The 15,480-nt window shown below is 40.3% G+C and overlaps 5 protein-coding genes across 13 annotated transcripts; 3 read left to right on the top strand and 2 right to left on the bottom strand.

Annotated features, from left to right (window-relative positions):
• The first annotated feature begins 1,294 nt into the window (after nucleotides 1–1,294).
• Nucleotides 1,295–7,486, top strand: LOC116917364 (aquaporin-7). Of its 8 annotated transcripts, none has more exons than XM_032922802.2 (9): nucleotides 1,295–1,496; nucleotides 4,496–4,595; nucleotides 5,510–5,636; nucleotides 5,769–5,906; nucleotides 6,021–6,148; nucleotides 6,220–6,434; nucleotides 6,503–6,696; nucleotides 6,822–6,898; nucleotides 7,079–7,486. In XM_032922802.2, exons 1-8 carry the CDS (start codon nucleotides 1,345–1,347, stop codon nucleotides 6,827–6,829), a joined length of 1,062 nt encoding a protein of 353 aa, XP_032778693.2. In that variant the 5' UTR covers nucleotides 1,295–1,344; the 3' UTR covers nucleotides 6,830–6,898; nucleotides 7,079–7,486. The 8 variants fall into 8 exon arrangements, with proteins under 8 accessions (XP_032778693.2, XP_032778697.2, XP_032778695.2 ...); XM_032922806.2 differs by having other exon boundaries at nucleotides 6,503–6,666; XM_032922804.2 differs by lacking the exon at nucleotides 6,822–6,898 and having other exon boundaries at nucleotides 6,503–6,666.
• A 491-nt stretch (nucleotides 7,487–7,977) lies between these two features.
• Nucleotides 7,978–9,526, top strand: LOC116917366 (aquaporin-10). The gene is made up of 8 exons (XM_032922809.2): nucleotides 7,978–8,137; nucleotides 8,241–8,328; nucleotides 8,427–8,465; nucleotides 8,542–8,592; nucleotides 8,667–8,753; nucleotides 8,823–8,944; nucleotides 9,031–9,248; nucleotides 9,307–9,526. Exons 1-8 carry the CDS (start codon nucleotides 8,039–8,041, stop codon nucleotides 9,413–9,415), a joined length of 813 nt encoding a protein of 270 aa, XP_032778700.1. The 5' UTR covers nucleotides 7,978–8,038; the 3' UTR covers nucleotides 9,416–9,526.
• A 569-nt stretch (nucleotides 9,527–10,095) lies between these two features.
• On the top strand, nucleotides 10,096–11,268 carry LOC116916035 (dnaJ homolog subfamily C member 17). Its single transcript, XM_032921221.2, has 2 exons — nucleotides 10,096–10,290; nucleotides 10,445–11,268. Exons 1-2 carry the CDS (start codon nucleotides 10,161–10,163, stop codon nucleotides 11,188–11,190), a joined length of 876 nt encoding a protein of 291 aa, XP_032777112.1. The 5' UTR covers nucleotides 10,096–10,160; the 3' UTR covers nucleotides 11,191–11,268.
• A 954-nt stretch (nucleotides 11,269–12,222) lies between these two features.
• On the bottom strand, nucleotides 12,223–13,569 carry LOC116917391 (keratin-associated protein 5-9). Of its 2 annotated transcripts, XM_032922850.2 has the most exons (5): nucleotides 13,471–13,569; nucleotides 13,299–13,400; nucleotides 13,128–13,229; nucleotides 12,889–13,056; nucleotides 12,223–12,705 (listed from the first exon to the last, which is right to left on the bottom strand). In XM_032922850.2, the coding sequence occupies exons 2-5, from the start codon at nucleotides 13,381–13,383 to the stop codon at nucleotides 12,413–12,415; spliced, it is 648 nt and encodes a 215-aa protein (XP_032778741.2). In that variant the 5' UTR covers nucleotides 13,384–13,400; nucleotides 13,471–13,569; the 3' UTR covers nucleotides 12,223–12,412. The 2 variants fall into 2 exon arrangements, with proteins under 2 accessions (XP_032778741.2, XP_045025576.1); XM_045169641.1 differs by lacking the exon at nucleotides 13,471–13,569 and having other exon boundaries at nucleotides 13,299–13,462.
• Nucleotides 13,570–13,892: 323 nt separating this feature from the next.
• On the bottom strand, nucleotides 13,893–15,036 carry LOC116917393 (proteoglycan 4). The gene is made up of 4 exons (XM_032922853.2): nucleotides 14,808–15,036; nucleotides 14,485–14,736; nucleotides 14,083–14,243; nucleotides 13,893–13,999 (listed from the first exon to the last, which is right to left on the bottom strand). Exons 1-4 carry the CDS (start codon nucleotides 14,890–14,892, stop codon nucleotides 13,922–13,924), a joined length of 576 nt encoding a protein of 191 aa, XP_032778744.2. The 5' UTR covers nucleotides 14,893–15,036; the 3' UTR covers nucleotides 13,893–13,921.
• Nucleotides 15,037–15,480: the final 444 nt, after the last annotated feature.

Below are 15,480 nucleotides of genomic sequence, written 5' to 3' on the forward strand. Positions count from 1 at the left end.
GTTTGCGTCCGAGGGAGTGCCACATTCTTTGACGTGACTCTTTCATTTGAGTCAAGTGTGTCACCACCTTGCAGCGTCGAGAAAACTCGTGTCGTTGTGTAACTGACACAATTACGACGACTATGATCGACTGTGTTATCTAGTGCCTCTATTGATTGGTCGTATCCTGCGAGAAATTCAAAAGACGGTCATTATCTAGATGTTGATAACTCGATTGCAGAACAGGTGCGCAGCTTCCCAATTAAATGGCGTACCCGCAGTGAGGCTGATGATGAGAAAGAAGAAGAAGAAGAACTTTTTTTTTACGTACAAGTCATGACCGGACAATTTCTAGTTAATTTCTTTACCCTCCCCCTGTTCCTCTCTACTTGTATTCTCTCCTGTTCTATTTCAATAGACACTTCACATGTTACATCGCTCCGGGATGATTACGGCCAATTCGGCTGATTATGCTGGAAACAACATATAGGAAAAATAAAGACGCAGAAAAAGATCAAGGGCATTTTGCGTTTACCTTTTAAACAACAAGCGGCTTCTTTACTGCCTCATTTTAACCGCTATAGTTCTATTTTCTCTCTCGCTCTCTTTTGTGTTTAAAAATTACTTTTATTTTGGAATCTTTTTGTTTAGGGTGTGGTGATTCTAGAAAATGCGGCGCAGCAATCAAAACGATCCGTCGTTCTACAAGTCTAAAAGAATTACCAAACTTACATCAATTAAAGATGAGTAAGAAGAAGAAGAAGAGAAATGAAAAACCTTGATTTTTTTTCATCTTCGGAAAATCAAACATCCGGACAAACGGCCGTGCAATGAAAGATGTTATTATTTACGAGGCTGAACCTTTCCCTTTAACCGTGACACTTTTATCATCCATCATCACATAAGACGACCACAAAATTGAAGGGGTTTGTCAAGCAAAAAGAAAAACAACAACAAACAAACAAACACGAAAGTTTTCCAAAGGATCCGGTCTGGCCGATTCATTTCTTCCGTATCTGCGGAAGGCGTAAAAAAAAATGATGAACTTGTTGTTGTTATTGTTTTGTGCCGAAACTCACTGAGAGTTGCGTTGCCACCAGCTGCGACCTTTTTACCTATACGTGTTCTATCCTTGGTTGCCTGTACCCTTTGCTAGAAGACCTCGAGGGGAGGGGAGCTCACGTTCTCTTTAAATCTCCTCCCTCTTGTGGCTTTCACTGACTGGAAGGCTCACACTTACCAGAAAAAACGAACAAACGCACCTGGAGTCCGCTGCTGGCCTGGCCGTCTATATCTAGTGGGTAAACAGTTGACTTAGCCTTCAGTACAGGTCGAGTAACGGGCAAAGAAGTCAACAATCTCATAATGGAGAATCACCATCACGATACGCATCCAACTCAAAGACATCATCCGCATCACTTTCAATCTCGAGAAATACTCCAGCATATGGACGAACGTGGCAGTCATCACTGGAAACCGGCCAAAACGCTAGATTCGACCCCGACTAATTCTATTGCGTGAGTTTCCTGCTCTTTTCTTTCGTTTATTTATTTATTTTTTCCTTTTTTGGGTTGATTTCAAAACTCTCCGTCTTTCACTTTCCTTATTATGATCGTGTGCTAGCAATCTGGGGTTATGTCTAGATGTTGTTATCAACGTCGATTGTCTTTCAAATTCCCATTCTTTTTCTTCGACCCCACCATGTTCTTATTGTGGAGGGTCCTGTGCACGTTTGAAAATAGCAGGACACAGGATTGTGTATACTACAGTGATTCGACTATCGTATATACACGTAGGACGTCATTTTATTCCGAATGGCTGAGTGCTTTGTCGCGTGACAATATTTAAAAGACCCGTATGCCCTAAACCCCTTCTTTGTGTGCATACTGCGTTGTCATATTGAAACGCGCACAAGGAACTGGCCGATTTTTTTTAGAGCGCAATAGAGTTTATTTTTATCCAGAGCAAACGGTTACAATCTCAGCTCTCTTCATAATCTCTGTCGCAGTGGAACCGGGATTAGCAAACGCGCGTTCAAACCCAGTGATTGCGTTCACAGTTATTAAGTAAACGTTTTCATTTAGTAGTGATTTGGGATTGAAAAATGAAAAATATGGTCAATAGAAATGATTTTTATCAACATATATCACACGATAGTATAAGCGAGTCTGAAGGTCATTTAAATAACGCGGAGATTGAAGACAAGATTGCGCGCGTCGACTGTCTCTCTCCCCTCATTTCACCCATCTGTACAAACAAACGGGACTGGCCAGTCAATGTATCTACTATACATGTTAACGAAAGGAAATTGATAGCGGACCACCACGGCTGGGGCACTGTTTCCCTCGTCTCCATATTTTGACACTCGTCCGATAGATGTGATGGATTCCAAAGTAACAGAGAATTTTGGATGGGAGACCGGGAGTCACGCTGACCCGGTAGGCGGGGAGGAGTAGGGAGGCAGAGAGTGTAAGAGGGCTCTGAAACGAAGGTGGCGGTGGGGGACACTTGACTTGCAGCAACTTTAGTGATCAGTTGTGCATCATCCGTGCTGCCCAAACCCCTAAAAACCCGAGGCCCCCCCCCAAAAAAAAGGTAAGATCTACATTCTCTAGCGCTTTGCTGTCATCGGTTATGATCGTTTTTCTCTTTAAAAAAAAAAAAAAGATGTACGACACAATCCCGGTAAAGAGAAATGACGTTCACTTTAGATCCAGAAAATCTAGCGGGCAAAAATAGGTCGCACATGTTGTTGACTTTGTGAGAATGCCACATGAACAACAAAAAAAGTTCAGGACTCTGTGACACATTTTTTTTCCTTCTATGGACGCACAAGTGCACGTGGCCTAACCCTTGTCTATGCAGTTTTCTTTCTAGACTCTCACAGACCCGAGGTTTGAACACGAGACTCGATCCAACATTTCCCTTTTCTTCCGTGTTCCGTGTGTCCCATCTATTCGTGGCGACTCATCTAAAAGTGTTCTCTCGCACTCTCCGTCCATTTTTTTGTTTTTACCAACTTCTGAAAATAGATAGGTTAAATAGAGGACCCTCCAAAAAGAATAGAAAAAAAGCTTATCTAGGAAAAGTAATCGGTGCGGAGCACGAGGTTCATCGCAACGTATCGCCTCTACGTCGATTTGTAAAGCGTGCGGAGCAACGACGTCACCATCGCGATCAAACTTTGTTTTTTTATGTGGGCGTTCGTTAGCCAGTCGTCCAGTTCCATGTCGAGCTACGATTTGATGTTGGCGTAAGAGAACCTATCTCAAAGTTCAGTTTCCATTTTTTGTTTTTATTCAATTCTGGCTGCCAAGACGTTGTTGGCGAAAAGAGAGCAAGTTCACTAAGGTTATCTTAAAAGCAGCTCCTTTCCAAACTCTACAAACGTAAGGTTTTCTTTTTGAATATTTCTCACTAGGTCGTGTTATTCACTAGAACAACAACAACAATAAACAAGAGTGGCTGAAGGTTATTGTCCTTTGTTAAGGCATGTTCAAGTTGGCACGGTATAAATGTCATTCAGTCGCTTTCACTGCTGATTTTTACTTAGCGCGAGATCCAAACTGTCGTAGCTTTCACGTTCGGAAAGTGATGATCGGTGCCACGTTGTTCGTAGACGCGGGTTGTCTTTTCGAATTCCAGAGAACGTGCTCGAAAAAAAAGAACAATCGCATCAGAAAGTCGATCATCTTTCCGATCTCGTGCCTGTTAACAAGCGTCGACATACACGCAGATTCTAGGAATTCAAAATGACGTTTTCTCTATTTCATTTTTACTCTCTTGAAAAAGGACATTTCAATTGCGTGGGAAATAAACTTGTCCAGCATGCAAGTAAACGCCCTGTTTCACGCTCATAACACGCTGACGCGATAAGCTGTTTGTCAGAAACGGACCATCACCGGGGCGGATTTAGGAATTCTTTACGCTTACACGTATTTTTTCTATTATGAAAATGTTGAACCAGTAGCGTCTATTTTCATTTGTTTTTTTTTTCCTGCTTCTCTTGTTACAAGAACGCCGACGAATGGACAAGCAACTGAAGACAGGCGGGTTGTGAGACCATGGGAAGCGTGAATTCAATCGGTATTTCGGCGGACGAGTAATCCGAACCCGCTTTACAATCGGGAACATTATTTTCAATCGAAAGAGAAAAAGATGGGGTTTCACATTTCAAAACTCCGACGCAGCCTCGTGGGGAAGTTGCCTCTTATTTCGTGTTTGGTTCTCGCCTCTTAAAGGATCCTAAATAACAGGGCCGCGGGGGCAGATGCTCTTTATCCGTTTCCGCAAGTAGTTCTCCAATTGCTGTTCGTTCCGTCCATACGAAACAACAATCAAATTAAAATATCGAATCTTTTTTTACTCTTTTTTTGGGTCCGCCTTCTTTGTAAAATAAAATGACTTGCTGGCGATGGACATTGATCGTCAACTGTGCCATCAAAAAGTTGTTTATTGTTTTTGTTTTTTAACCTGCACACATGTAAAAATCGTTTACACTTGTTTTTTCTTGCAGTCCGAGTGCCATGGCCCCAAAGCTTATGAAGATGATACGTGTCGAGGCTCCACTCCTTCGCGAGATCATGGCTGAATTCCTGGGCACTTTTATTCTAGTGGTAAGTTAAATCCACTTGTTTTCTTGATTAAAATGCAACATTTTTTTAAAATCGTGATCAGACACGATGTCAGGGTCATTTTTGTGGCCAACATTTGTAGTGGATTTCATTTTAACTGGACAACTTGAATAGCATTGTTTCTAGCTCACTGTCACGCGAAAACTACTTTGTCGCGAAAGTTTCTTTGCAAACACCGTTAGTTCAATTTAACGTTTTATTGTATTAGTTAACATTTCTTTTTATGATTTCCTGAACGTGACTAAATGACCAGCGGGAGGGGGACATATAGGTGAGACGTCGAGTCATACAACAGTTCACGTTTATTGAGTGTCTCGATATGCTTGTTGTTATTGTTCTTTTTTTTTAGGGGGTTTTGTTTGCACCGAGAACCACGCCCTCACTTTAGAGGTGTGGTTGGTGAATGAGTAAAGTGTTTAGTGTATACCCGCGTGCGTATTACCAGTAAAAAGACAAATATCCCGTGACGGATTAGACATTCGTTAACGTCCGACATTAGACGGACAATCAATCCACTTGGTCAACAGTAAAAAAATAAAAATGTGATATTCAGATCCGTTAAAGATCAAACCATGGGTTGAAAGAGGTTCGTGTTGATAAAAAACTGTTCGTGGGGGAAAATCCAAAAAATTCATAAGAGATTAGCAACGTTTTACGGTTTGGGCAGATCGTAATACCGTAAGCAAACTGTCAATCAATACGATTTGACATTCACATTGATTCTAATCAATTCACAGCTAAGCCCTAACTTACTATATCCACTTATCAAGAGGATTTATTCGTTGATCCGGCGATAAGTGAATGTATCTCGTCCACAACAGGATGCTTCTGTTTGCCAAGAAAATGTGAACGTGACTAAATTGTTTCGTTTTTATTTATTTACATTTTGTTTACAGCTGTTTGGCGACGCCAGTGTAGCCCAATCGAAACTATCAAACGAAGCCAATGGTGACTTCTTCTCCATAAACTGGGGCTGGGCAATTGGTGTCATGATGGGAGTCTTGGTTGCTGGGGGCGTCTCGGGTATGCAACCCGTTTTTTGCTCTTCTCTTTCCAAAATACAAAAATAGATTTGCCTTCCGTAAAAGAAAATAACAAGGAAATAGATAACACAAAGTTTCCAGATAAATAACGGCACGATTTACAACCTGACAGGTGCCCATTTGAATCCTGCTGTCACGTTGGCAATGGCTTGTGCTGGTCGTCTAGCAATCATCAAAGTCTTCTTTTACATGCTGGCGCAATATTTGGGCGCGTTCGCTGCAGCCGCGTCCGTCCTTGGCGTCTACAGCGGTATGTGTGAAATTCTGCAAACTATCGTCACAATATAATGAAAGCATAAAGAATTCTCTTTTCGCTATTTTCACGAGACATTCTTTTGTGTTTTGTTTTTGCTCTGCACTGCAGATGCGATCCAGTATGCAAGCAACGGGACTTTGACTATGAACGATGAAGCAAACGATCCGGGACTGGCTGGCATTTTCGCTACTTATCCAGCCCCATGGCTCTCGGTTGCTGGAGGGCTTGGCGACCAGGTGTTTTGTCTATTAAAAAACAAATGCCTTTTTGAACTTTAATCATCATTATCGCAATTTTTTTTAAAAAGATATTGGGCACCATGTTGTTATTGCTCTGCATCTGCGCCATTACGGACAAGAAGAACACGCAAATCCCGTCCGCTTTAGTGCCCATGTACGTGGGATTCACCATTCTAGGCATCGGTGTTTGCTTTGGTGCTAATTGCGGCTATGCGCTCAATCCGGCCAGAGATCTTTCCCCACGACTCATCAGTCTCATCGCCGGATGGGAACAGTCTTTCAGGTAGAAAAAGTCGTGAATTTTCTTCATCGTTTCGAGTCGTGACTTGACGATTGTTTTTAAATACTCAGCTGGGACAACTACAACTGGTTCTGGATTCCTATTGTTGGCCCTCATATCGGAGCTATTCTCGGAGTCTTTATTTACATCGCATTCGTTGAAGCGCACTGGCCAGAGGATGGAGATGAACTGGTACCCGTGGGCGTGCCACGAGCAAGTTTCAACAAAGACAGGGGTGAGAAGATCCAGAACATGGATATGGAGAGTAAGAATCATAGATTTATGTTGCAATCGTTATCCTGCCCACTTTGAGCTAGAGATATTTTGCCCATAAGCATCCTTAAAGAAAAACGAGTCTAAAATGATAATTTTTAATTTAAATACTTATAGGTTTCTAAATAGAATGCAGACATCCTTCCATCGATATTTCACCAACTTTTTTTTGTAAAATTTTTTAAAATCGAGGGGTGAGTTATACAACATTTTACAGCGGGGCAATTGGTTTGCTGTTGGGCATTTTAAATTACGGCGGCTTCTTTCCCTTCATTTTCCTGCTAGCGCTATATTTAAATTTTGCTGCAATTAATAGTGCCACGGTGGATATAGACGAAGACTAATGTGCCAACATTTTCTTTTTACACAAACAGGTTTCGCCGCGTCGACATAAGAAGGGCAACCACCTTGCTATCCTATTTCTTCCGTCATCAAGACCACCGTCGTTCCATCCTTTTGTTGTATCGCTGATTTTCATTATTTTGTTTTCATTTGGGAAATGGACCACTGTATACTCCCCATACAAAAAAAAAAAGAGGAATTTTTTAACGATTTCGATTGGAACTTGTGTTATTTGACTACATGCATTCAAACAGAGCATCTCCATCCCTATATATTCGTACGTACAGGAAACTATATGACAAGAAAACGTCTATGAATATTTCTGTACCCAGCAAGCAGCTAAATTGCATCCCTATTGAATGATTCTGTAATGTTGCACCATTGTAGCGCCGTCTAATTTTTTTCGGCACATTAAGCTGACATACATGTACAAAAGAACACTTTTTTTTTCTCATTTTATAAAACTTGTTTGACGTAAACCCATTTCATTTCTCATCGCATAGATTATTACAATAAACAACAGCTATTTACTTAAGGCAGAGATGTGGATGAAAAAAGAAAGCCGATAGAAGCCAAAGTGCCTAATAACTTTCACTTCTATGGATGTCTAAATCACAAAAGAAAACGGTTACGGATAGACTTTGCATGGGGAGACATGCAAACATAGACTGGATGACCGCTTTATTTTGAAAGATAAAATTTAAAGCAGTTTTTCTCGGATTGTTATTGAAACATTGTGTGGGTTTACTTAAAAGATAATGGGCTTTCATTGCACAATAGTCCAATGTCAAGCTGTCAGCGTGTCAGCCTTGTCTATGACAGGCTATTGTCGGATGTTTTTCGTTGAGGGGCAATGGTTTGGTCCAATTTGGGGAGAGGCCGGGTCAATCTTATCAGGTGACGGAGAAAGTGGACCAAATAACAGCTGGTTTTCTATAGTCGTAGAAATAAACTCATACGCCTTAGTTGATCGTTCCATCTAAAGCAGAAGGATGGTCGATAAGCGCCGCGTGCGGAAGGCCATCAGCCTGTCGGCCTACCCTCTTATCCGCGAATTCTTAGGAGAGCTTGCCGGGACCTTCGTTCTAGTGGTATATATATACAAACAAAAAAACCTGGAACATCATCTTTTGAGCCTACCTGCAGTGATTCGCTGATCTTTTCTATCGACATGGCCCTCTTGCAAACGTCAAGTTATGCATTATCGGAACGCAGGCTCAAGCCGTTTTGACCAACGGGAGACTAGCAGAGTTCTTGGCTAACCGGATGGGTGAAGGATTTGGTAACGTACAATTATGGAATTTAATACAAAAATGTTTTATTGATTGACACTATAATGGGGGTTAACCAACTTCTACTTGACGAAATGTCGAAACGAAGGTGTCATGGCCGGAGTTTGGATTGCTGGCGGCGTGTCAGGTTTGTAAACTACTTTCAAAATGAGAAGCACAGTTTTTTTTTTTTTGTAACTGTTAGTAATTTTTTTTACTGGAAGGTGCCCATTTGAACCCAGCCCTGTCGTTTGCCTTGGCCTGCACTGGAAAATGTAAGATGGAACCTTTCCACGTAACTCATAATCCAACAACTTTGTTGTTTTGTTTTTTTCTGTTTCTCATATAGTGCAATGGCGCAAATTACCGGTTTATTGGATAGCCCAATATCTCGGGGCTTTCGCAGCTGCGGCTTGTGTCTTTGCAGTTTATCTCGGTTATACTATAATCTCGTCCTACAAGGGTTATTAAAAATAAATGTTTTTATATCTTTTCGCAAATTTAGAGGCAATATTCTATCGCACCGGAGGCCAGTTTGTCATGACCGACGAAGACCCGGGATTCGCTGCCATTTTCGCTCCTTACCCGTCTGCCTATCTTTCAATGACGGGCGCTATTGTTGATTCAGTATAACTAATTTGAATATGTCCAAGACATGAAACTAGTATTCAATTTTAATTTATTTCAATTAAAACACAATTTAAAAAAAACAGATAGTTGGATCAGCATTGTTGCTGATATGTGCCTCCGCCATAGTTGACCAAAGGAATTGCAAAGTCCCTGTTTCTCTTGTTGCCTTTTACATGGGATTCGCCGTTATGGGATTGGGCATAAGCTTTAGCATGAACTGTGGGGTACCAATCAATCCTGCTAGAGATTTATCACCAAGGCTTTTCACTTACCTGGTTGGTTGGGGTCAACAAGTATTCAGGTATTGTTTAATTGAAATAGTATTATTGTCATTTGATAAATAAAATGTTTCATTTTAGTTACAACAACTGGATGTGGTTTTGGATCCCTCTTGTGATCCCTCACTTCGGTGCTGTGCTTGGAGCTTTCATCTATATCGTTTTTGTTGATGCCCACTGGCCCGCATAAATGTATCGCTTAAACATATACGTATAGGAGTATGTCAATGCATAAAACAAAGCACGCGGTACAGAACAAAATTTTTTTCAATTCTTTCAATAAATCAAATTTTAAAACCTATTATTTTGTGTTGAGAAACCGAATTTTCTTTATAATATGATTATACGGTTGAACACTTAACAGTATGATAAGTTCAATGTCAGGCATATCACTCGTCTGCAGATAACTTCAAATGGGTCATTGTGGCTTAAGTGTTAGCGCGTACGATTGTCACGCTAAACATTGAAGGTTCAATCCCGCAATTGGGCAAAACTGTTAAGGCATGCACAGCCCCTGACTTCAAATTGATTCGAATATAGTCAGTTATGAAGTTGCCATTGGCTGCTGTGAAAATTACTTCAGACCATCGCTATGACTTGCAGTCAAATCAATGACTGCAAAGTTACGCAGGTTAATGAAACAATATTTTCATGCAACAAGTACTACAGCCAATAGGTGTTTTCCGTATGTGTAACGCTATCAGCATTTAAAAGATTTTCCTGCAAAATTTTCGACTTCATTATATTCTAAATAGTTTCTAAAAGTCCTGAGAGATCATGGATACGTAACCAAATCCAGAAAAGCCATTCGCCCATTCCCCAATCCCCCTTTGTAGAATGACGACTGGTGAGTCAAACAAAAGGGAATTTTGGCAACCCTGGTAACCATAGTAATAGACTCGTACGTAAAATTTACGTCTACAAGCAATCCAAAAATGTCGAAAATAGATATTACTAAACTAGATTTGTACGGTCTTTTTGAAGTTTCCCCAGATGCCACAATACAAGTGATAAAAACAGCGTATCGCAAGAAAGCTTTAAAAGTCCATCCAGATAAAAATCCAGGTATTGTTATGTACCACATGAAATTCATATAACATATTGGTTTTAAGATCAGTTTCCAGTATCAAATGATCAAAGTTAGTATAAGTGTCAAGAATCAAGTATGTAAACTTCTATGTTGCTTGCTAAAAGAGCTATGTTTCTTCTTAATTTTCAGATAACCCTGAAGCAGCAAAACTCTTCCATCAGTTATCGGAGGCACTGAAGGTTCTAACAGATGAATTTGCTAAAGCAGCATATGATCGTGTTCTTAGAGCAAAAAAAGAAACAGAACTAAGATATAAGCAGCTTGACTCCAAAAGGAAGAAACTCAAGGATGAGCTTGAAGCTCGAGAAAAAGCTTTTCAAACATCTGGAAAAACCTTTCCAGAGCGAAGTCCAGAAGATCAGCTCAAGGCTGAAATTGAACGACTGAGAAAACAAGGCTCTAATCAGTTAGCTGAAGAACAAGAGAAAATACGAATTGAGTTGGCAAAGGAGAAAGAACAGTTATCATCAATGGGACCTGTAAGTGCAAGACTGAAACTATCATGGAAAGTTGACCCTGATGGTATAGATCCTTACTCTCAAGACAAACTCCATTCAATACTCCAGAAATATGGGAATATTCTTGCTCTTTTTATTTCGACAAAGAAAAAAGGAAGTGCAATTGTTGAATTTGCCAACAAAAAGGATGCAGATTTAGCCTATTCTGTGGAAAGGGGAATACATGGATGCCCATTGACACTCTCATGGATTAAGGGAGATCAGCCTAATGTCACTCAACCTGTAAGACAGCCACCTCCAAGTTCAATTGCTCCGATGTCGATGGCTGATTTTGAATCCAAAGTATTGCAATCTATGAGAGAAGCCCAAGAGAGAAAACGAAAACAAGAAAATAGTGCCCAACCTTTTCCAACGTGAGCAGTCATGTAGCTTTACTTTGTTTGAATATCATGAAAAATTAACGGTGAAAAAAAACAAAAATTTTTAATAAGAAAAGCTTTAACTCTTGTTTGGTTTTCTTTTTCCCCGCCTTACGGTAAGAAAAGGCTGTGAAGTAACATGTACATTTATTTTGCATTAGAACTCAACTTGTGGGTTGAGGATGAGGATAGAGGAAGCTTCATACTGATACATCCTTTCATCGAATGTAACTACGCCATTACATACGAAGTAAAGATGAGTTCATAAGTATCAAACATGTTAAGCAAACCCAGCTTCCAACAATCATTGATCAGCATCTTTAAGTAAATTATTTGATTTTTAACAACTTAATTTGGTAAAACGACATGAAGTTAGCTAGTAACCAACGCAATAAAATCGGCGTTCAATAGGAGTAGGAAATTACTTATTTTTTACAAGTACAAGAAAATAAACCACTTATAATTTCGAGTTTAAAGTATGTTTGTCAGCGCACCTACAACATCCGTGAAAATTCAAGTTTTTCTTTAACTTTTCCTCGCCTCTATGGAAACCAATGGTACCCTAGAGAGGGAAGTTGGGTTCATCCATTGTTTCACAATTTTGACGACCGAGGGCGCAGTGGGCAAGTGCCGTGAGACTCCCGCGCATAGCAGGACTTTCTTTGTTGAAAAAAGAAGATGTACCAGTGTGTGCGTAACATTACATTTCGTATTGAATGCAAGCTATCGCATAGAACTGATTGATTTCCACAGATAGCCATAGGCTGAACGCCGTCTATAACAATTTCATAGTTACAACGGAGCTGGGACTGTGTTAATATTTCGGCTGAGTTCAGAATCGAACTCTCAACCTTCCGAATGCTAGGCCAACGCTCTGACATCACACCCACAGTGAACGTTGGAAATATTACTGATGTTAACCAGGTAATAGTTGTCAAATAATTTGAAAAAATAAGACAATATGACAATCTAAGGAAGTTGTAATTTTAAACTGAATGGCCATTTCAATAACGACAAAGCTAGGCATAAATATACTCATCATCATATTTATTGGTGGTTCAGAGATGTACATGGTATAACCGTATATTTTTGTATTTCAGCAAACAAATTTAAAATCTGGCTCGGCTTATATTATAATTAAACTTCATAGTAATATTTTCCAGGTTATAGGGAGTCCGAATTCTGCCTCCATCCTATGTAGCATCACAGCTGTACAGAATTTAATGGATTAAACCCGCAAAGCAAAGCGCTGAATAGTCTGGACAGCAATTTCCGTAAGATGTGCACTGGCTGTTGCACTGGCAAGGCCACTTGCTATCATAACCAGCAGTACAACGTCCTTCGCAAGTATTACAGGTCGGAAGGAAATCAGCGCAACAATCATTGTATGTCTGGCAGGAAGGATTACATTGGCATGGCTTAGTTGAATCAGTTCCAGAAATGCCACATCTGCCGACGCAAGAATCGATTCCGCCGGACGAACCCGTTGTAGTGGTTCCTATTGTGGTTGTACCTGGTAACAACAAGGATTTTATGCGGGTGAAGTTAATCAATTAAATGATAAGACACCGATGGGTTTAACCGCTAACTATAACCTATCAACAGATCAACAGTCAAATGCCACAGTTGCTAGATGACATATCGAATGTGAAGTTGTTTTTTATTAAAGCCATTTGAAAATTTAAGTAAAGATTACCTGTTGGACCAACTCCACCGCAGAGATAAGCGTAGTCGGGGCAGCAATTGTCACTGTTTACGCATTCTTCGGTACACTGACACGGCCAATCGGGATTGTTTCCTTCAGTACACCGTCCCCATGAAGCACAACTACTGCAAGTTGACAGAAAATCGGTACAGCAGTCTCCTGTTAGGTTACAGGAAAATGATAGATTTTTAAAAATTGATCTATATAAAAAAAAAATTACATTAACAAACCAGTCGTTTGACAAGAAGGATTGCACTGGCATGGCTGAGTGGGATCCGTTCCTGACTGGCCACAGCGGCCGATGCACGAATCAGTTACCTTGCTGGTCTTAACTGTTGTAAAGTCATTGGTTATACTTTCATTGCCTTACTTAAAAAACCGTAATTTTATTAATTATTTACGTTCACGGAAGCTACTGAGTTTGGCCTCAACCAACAGTATGCCACTTGACAAACCACAGACGGCGATAAGAATAAAAAGCTTCATAATGACCACGTCCCAATCTTGAAAAGAAATAATTATTTAGAGCCAAGACAAAGAAATTAAAACAATAAAAACTATACGACAGCATACAGGTTAGTTGAAGCTTTTATCAACGAGTATCTAGAACCGACTGTCGCAATTTTTCGGGTTTTATAGCCATTCACGCGTGATGGGGCATAGAGGCGTGGTTACTTGAAACAAACCTAGGTAGCCAACAAAACATGGTTGACAGTAAGCCCCCTCGGACTTTGAAACGGATACAATCCCCTATTGATAGGTATACCCATTAATTCGTGTACCATGTAGATGCCGTTACTACTGCACGAGAACATGTACGACTATCAAATAGTATATGGGTTTATTACTAATCAGGTCAAAGTATTTTTACTCACAGTGTGTAAATTAACGAGCAAGGACACCACAAAACAAAATTGGACATTTTAAAACATGAATGTCGATGAAGCTTCAAAACACATCCCTTTAGAATAATGGAGACCCGTTTCTTTCTTTTCCGGTAGCTACCAGTCTATTTATGATTTATTTATTGACACGAAGGAACATTATCAAGGTAATCGCAGACTTGTAAATCCGGATTGTAGTAGAGGCCAGGTGGACAATTCTGCATAAACAAAAATCGGTTTCGAAAAAGTTATTGTTATTCGTTCTTCCAACATTACAAATTTTTGGATGAAAGAAGCTTACCATGAGATATTCCTGCCCAGCAAGGCATTCGTAGTACGAGTGGCAGTCGTTTGGGTTAGGATATCTGCCGAACAGATCGTTGGGGCAAGTGAAGCTTTCTGGTGTGGTCGTTGCAACTGTAGTGGTGGTTGTTGTAGGAGTGGTTTTCACAGTTGTTGTAACTAATAAAAATCCATCGATAACATTTATAGCTACTTACGGTATAAGCAATTTAGATACATTGCGTAAGAAAACTTGAAGGCATACGTATACTGCCCATAGACAAATCATTTACTGGATAAGGAATGAAATCGAATTTGACAGAAACATAGTTTCTGTCATTGTTCTTTATGTCAGCAAGATAAAGTCTTAAAATCTCTTTGCATATAGCCTAATTGAACCACTTTAACAGATTTTAGTTACCTCCTAGGCATAAAGCATCATAATCTGCGCAGCAATTGTCGTAGGATGGGCATTCGACATTGCATTGACAAGGCCACTTGTTATTGTAGGATGTAGAGCAGCGTCCATTGCAAGTGTTACATGTAGCAAGGAAGTCATCACAACAGTCCCCGTATGTTTGGCATGACAGGTTACATTGGCACGGCTTAGTTGAGTCGGTTCCGGACTGGCCACATCGACCCACGCAAGAACCGACTGCTTTGTTCGTTATGACTGTTGGTTAAAAGAAAAATTTATTCAAATTAATCTGTCTGCTCGCTTATGAATAAATTAACGATAATTACGTTCGCGGAAGGTTTTTGATTTGGCCTCCACTAACAAGGCGCTACTCATCAATCCGCAAACGGCGAGAACGGTCCAGAAATTCATGGTGATCCCGTCTTAAGTTTTGAAAAGGGAATGAAAGAATTGTTCACACGTCTTTACCAATACGTAGCCGGATGCTTGGAAACTTCCGAACGAAAATCCTGCACCGACTAGTTATCCACCCGCGTTTTATAGCCGTTCGCTCGTGCTGGTTTGCAGAGATGCTAAGAGGCGGGGTCATTGTGAAGGCTTCGAACATTTCATCATAGTCGATGAGAAAGAGTATTGAGATTAGGGACGTAAGTTCAAGCCATGCTTTGACTTTGAGACGGATTCAATTTTCGATCCCAAAATGTAGATTAATCAAAAGTTTTTTCTACCAATTATCTGTCAAAATTTATGTCCTTCTGTCGATCAGCGACATCACGTTTCCATGCACACAACTCTATGTCTATAGATTCCTGCTAAGCCTAGAACAATTGAAACAAATATACTCAATGCACTTACATGTCATGTAGACGAAGGTCAAAGGCTAAAACATCCCAACTCGACTGCGTAAGTTATGATGGTCCTGTCGTTATCACGACAAACACCTGTCAGCTCGATTCACGTGCTATTAGAATTCACAAGTTTAATCTAGGCCGAACGTCA

Source organism: Daphnia magna, linkage group LG2 (assembly GCF_020631705.1).
Source record: "Daphnia magna isolate NIES linkage group LG2, ASM2063170v1.1, whole genome shotgun sequence".
Classification (NCBI taxonomy): Eukaryota; Metazoa; Arthropoda; class Branchiopoda; order Diplostraca; family Daphniidae; genus Daphnia; species Daphnia magna.

Coding starts and splice junctions, on each gene's coding strand:
- LOC116917364 (XM_032922800.2), top strand. CDS start 1,345: ATGGAGAATCACCATCACGATACGCATCCAACTCAAAGACATCATCCG. Junction 5,637..5,768: donor GGTTGCTGGGGGCGTCTCGG/GTATGCAACCCG, acceptor ACAACCTGACAG/GTGCCCATTTGAATCCTGCT. Junction 6,149..6,219: donor CTGGAGGGCTTGGCGACCAG/GTGTTTTGTCTA, acceptor TTTTTTAAAAAG/ATATTGGGCACCATGTTGTT.
- LOC116917366 (XM_032922809.2), top strand. CDS start 8,039: ATGGTCGATAAGCGCCGCGTGCGGAAGGCCATCAGCCTGTCGGCCTAC. Junction 8,593..8,666: donor CTTGGCCTGCACTGGAAAAT/GTAAGATGGAAC, acceptor TTTCTCATATAG/TGCAATGGCGCAAATTACCG. Junction 8,754..8,822: donor TGTCTTTGCAGTTTATCTCG/GTTATACTATAA, acceptor TCGCAAATTTAG/AGGCAATATTCTATCGCACC.
- LOC116916035 (XM_032921221.2), top strand. CDS start 10,161: ATGTCGAAAATAGATATTACTAAACTAGATTTGTACGGTCTTTTTGAA. Junction 10,291..10,444: donor CCATCCAGATAAAAATCCAG/GTATTGTTATGT, acceptor CTTAATTTTCAG/ATAACCCTGAAGCAGCAAAA.
- LOC116917391 (XM_032922850.2), bottom strand. CDS start 13,383: ATGAAGCTTTTTATTCTTATCGCCGTCTGTGGTTTGTCAAGTGGCATA. Junction 13,230..13,298: donor ACTCAGTAGCTTCCGTGAAC/GTAAATAATTAA, acceptor ACTTTACAACAG/TTAAGACCAGCAAGGTAACT. Junction 12,706..12,888: donor CGGTGGAGTTGGTCCAACAG/GTAATCTTTACT, acceptor TGTTGTTACCAG/GTACAACCACAATAGGAACC.
- LOC116917393 (XM_032922853.2), bottom strand. CDS start 14,892: ATGAATTTCTGGACCGTTCTCGCCGTTTGCGGATTGATGAGTAGCGCC. Junction 14,737..14,807: donor ATCAAAAACCTTCCGCGAAC/GTAATTATCGTT, acceptor TTTAACCAACAG/TCATAACGAACAAAGCAGTC. Junction 14,000..14,082: donor CTGGGCAGGAATATCTCATG/GTAAGCTTCTTT, acceptor TTGTTTATGCAG/AATTGTCCACCTGGCCTCTA.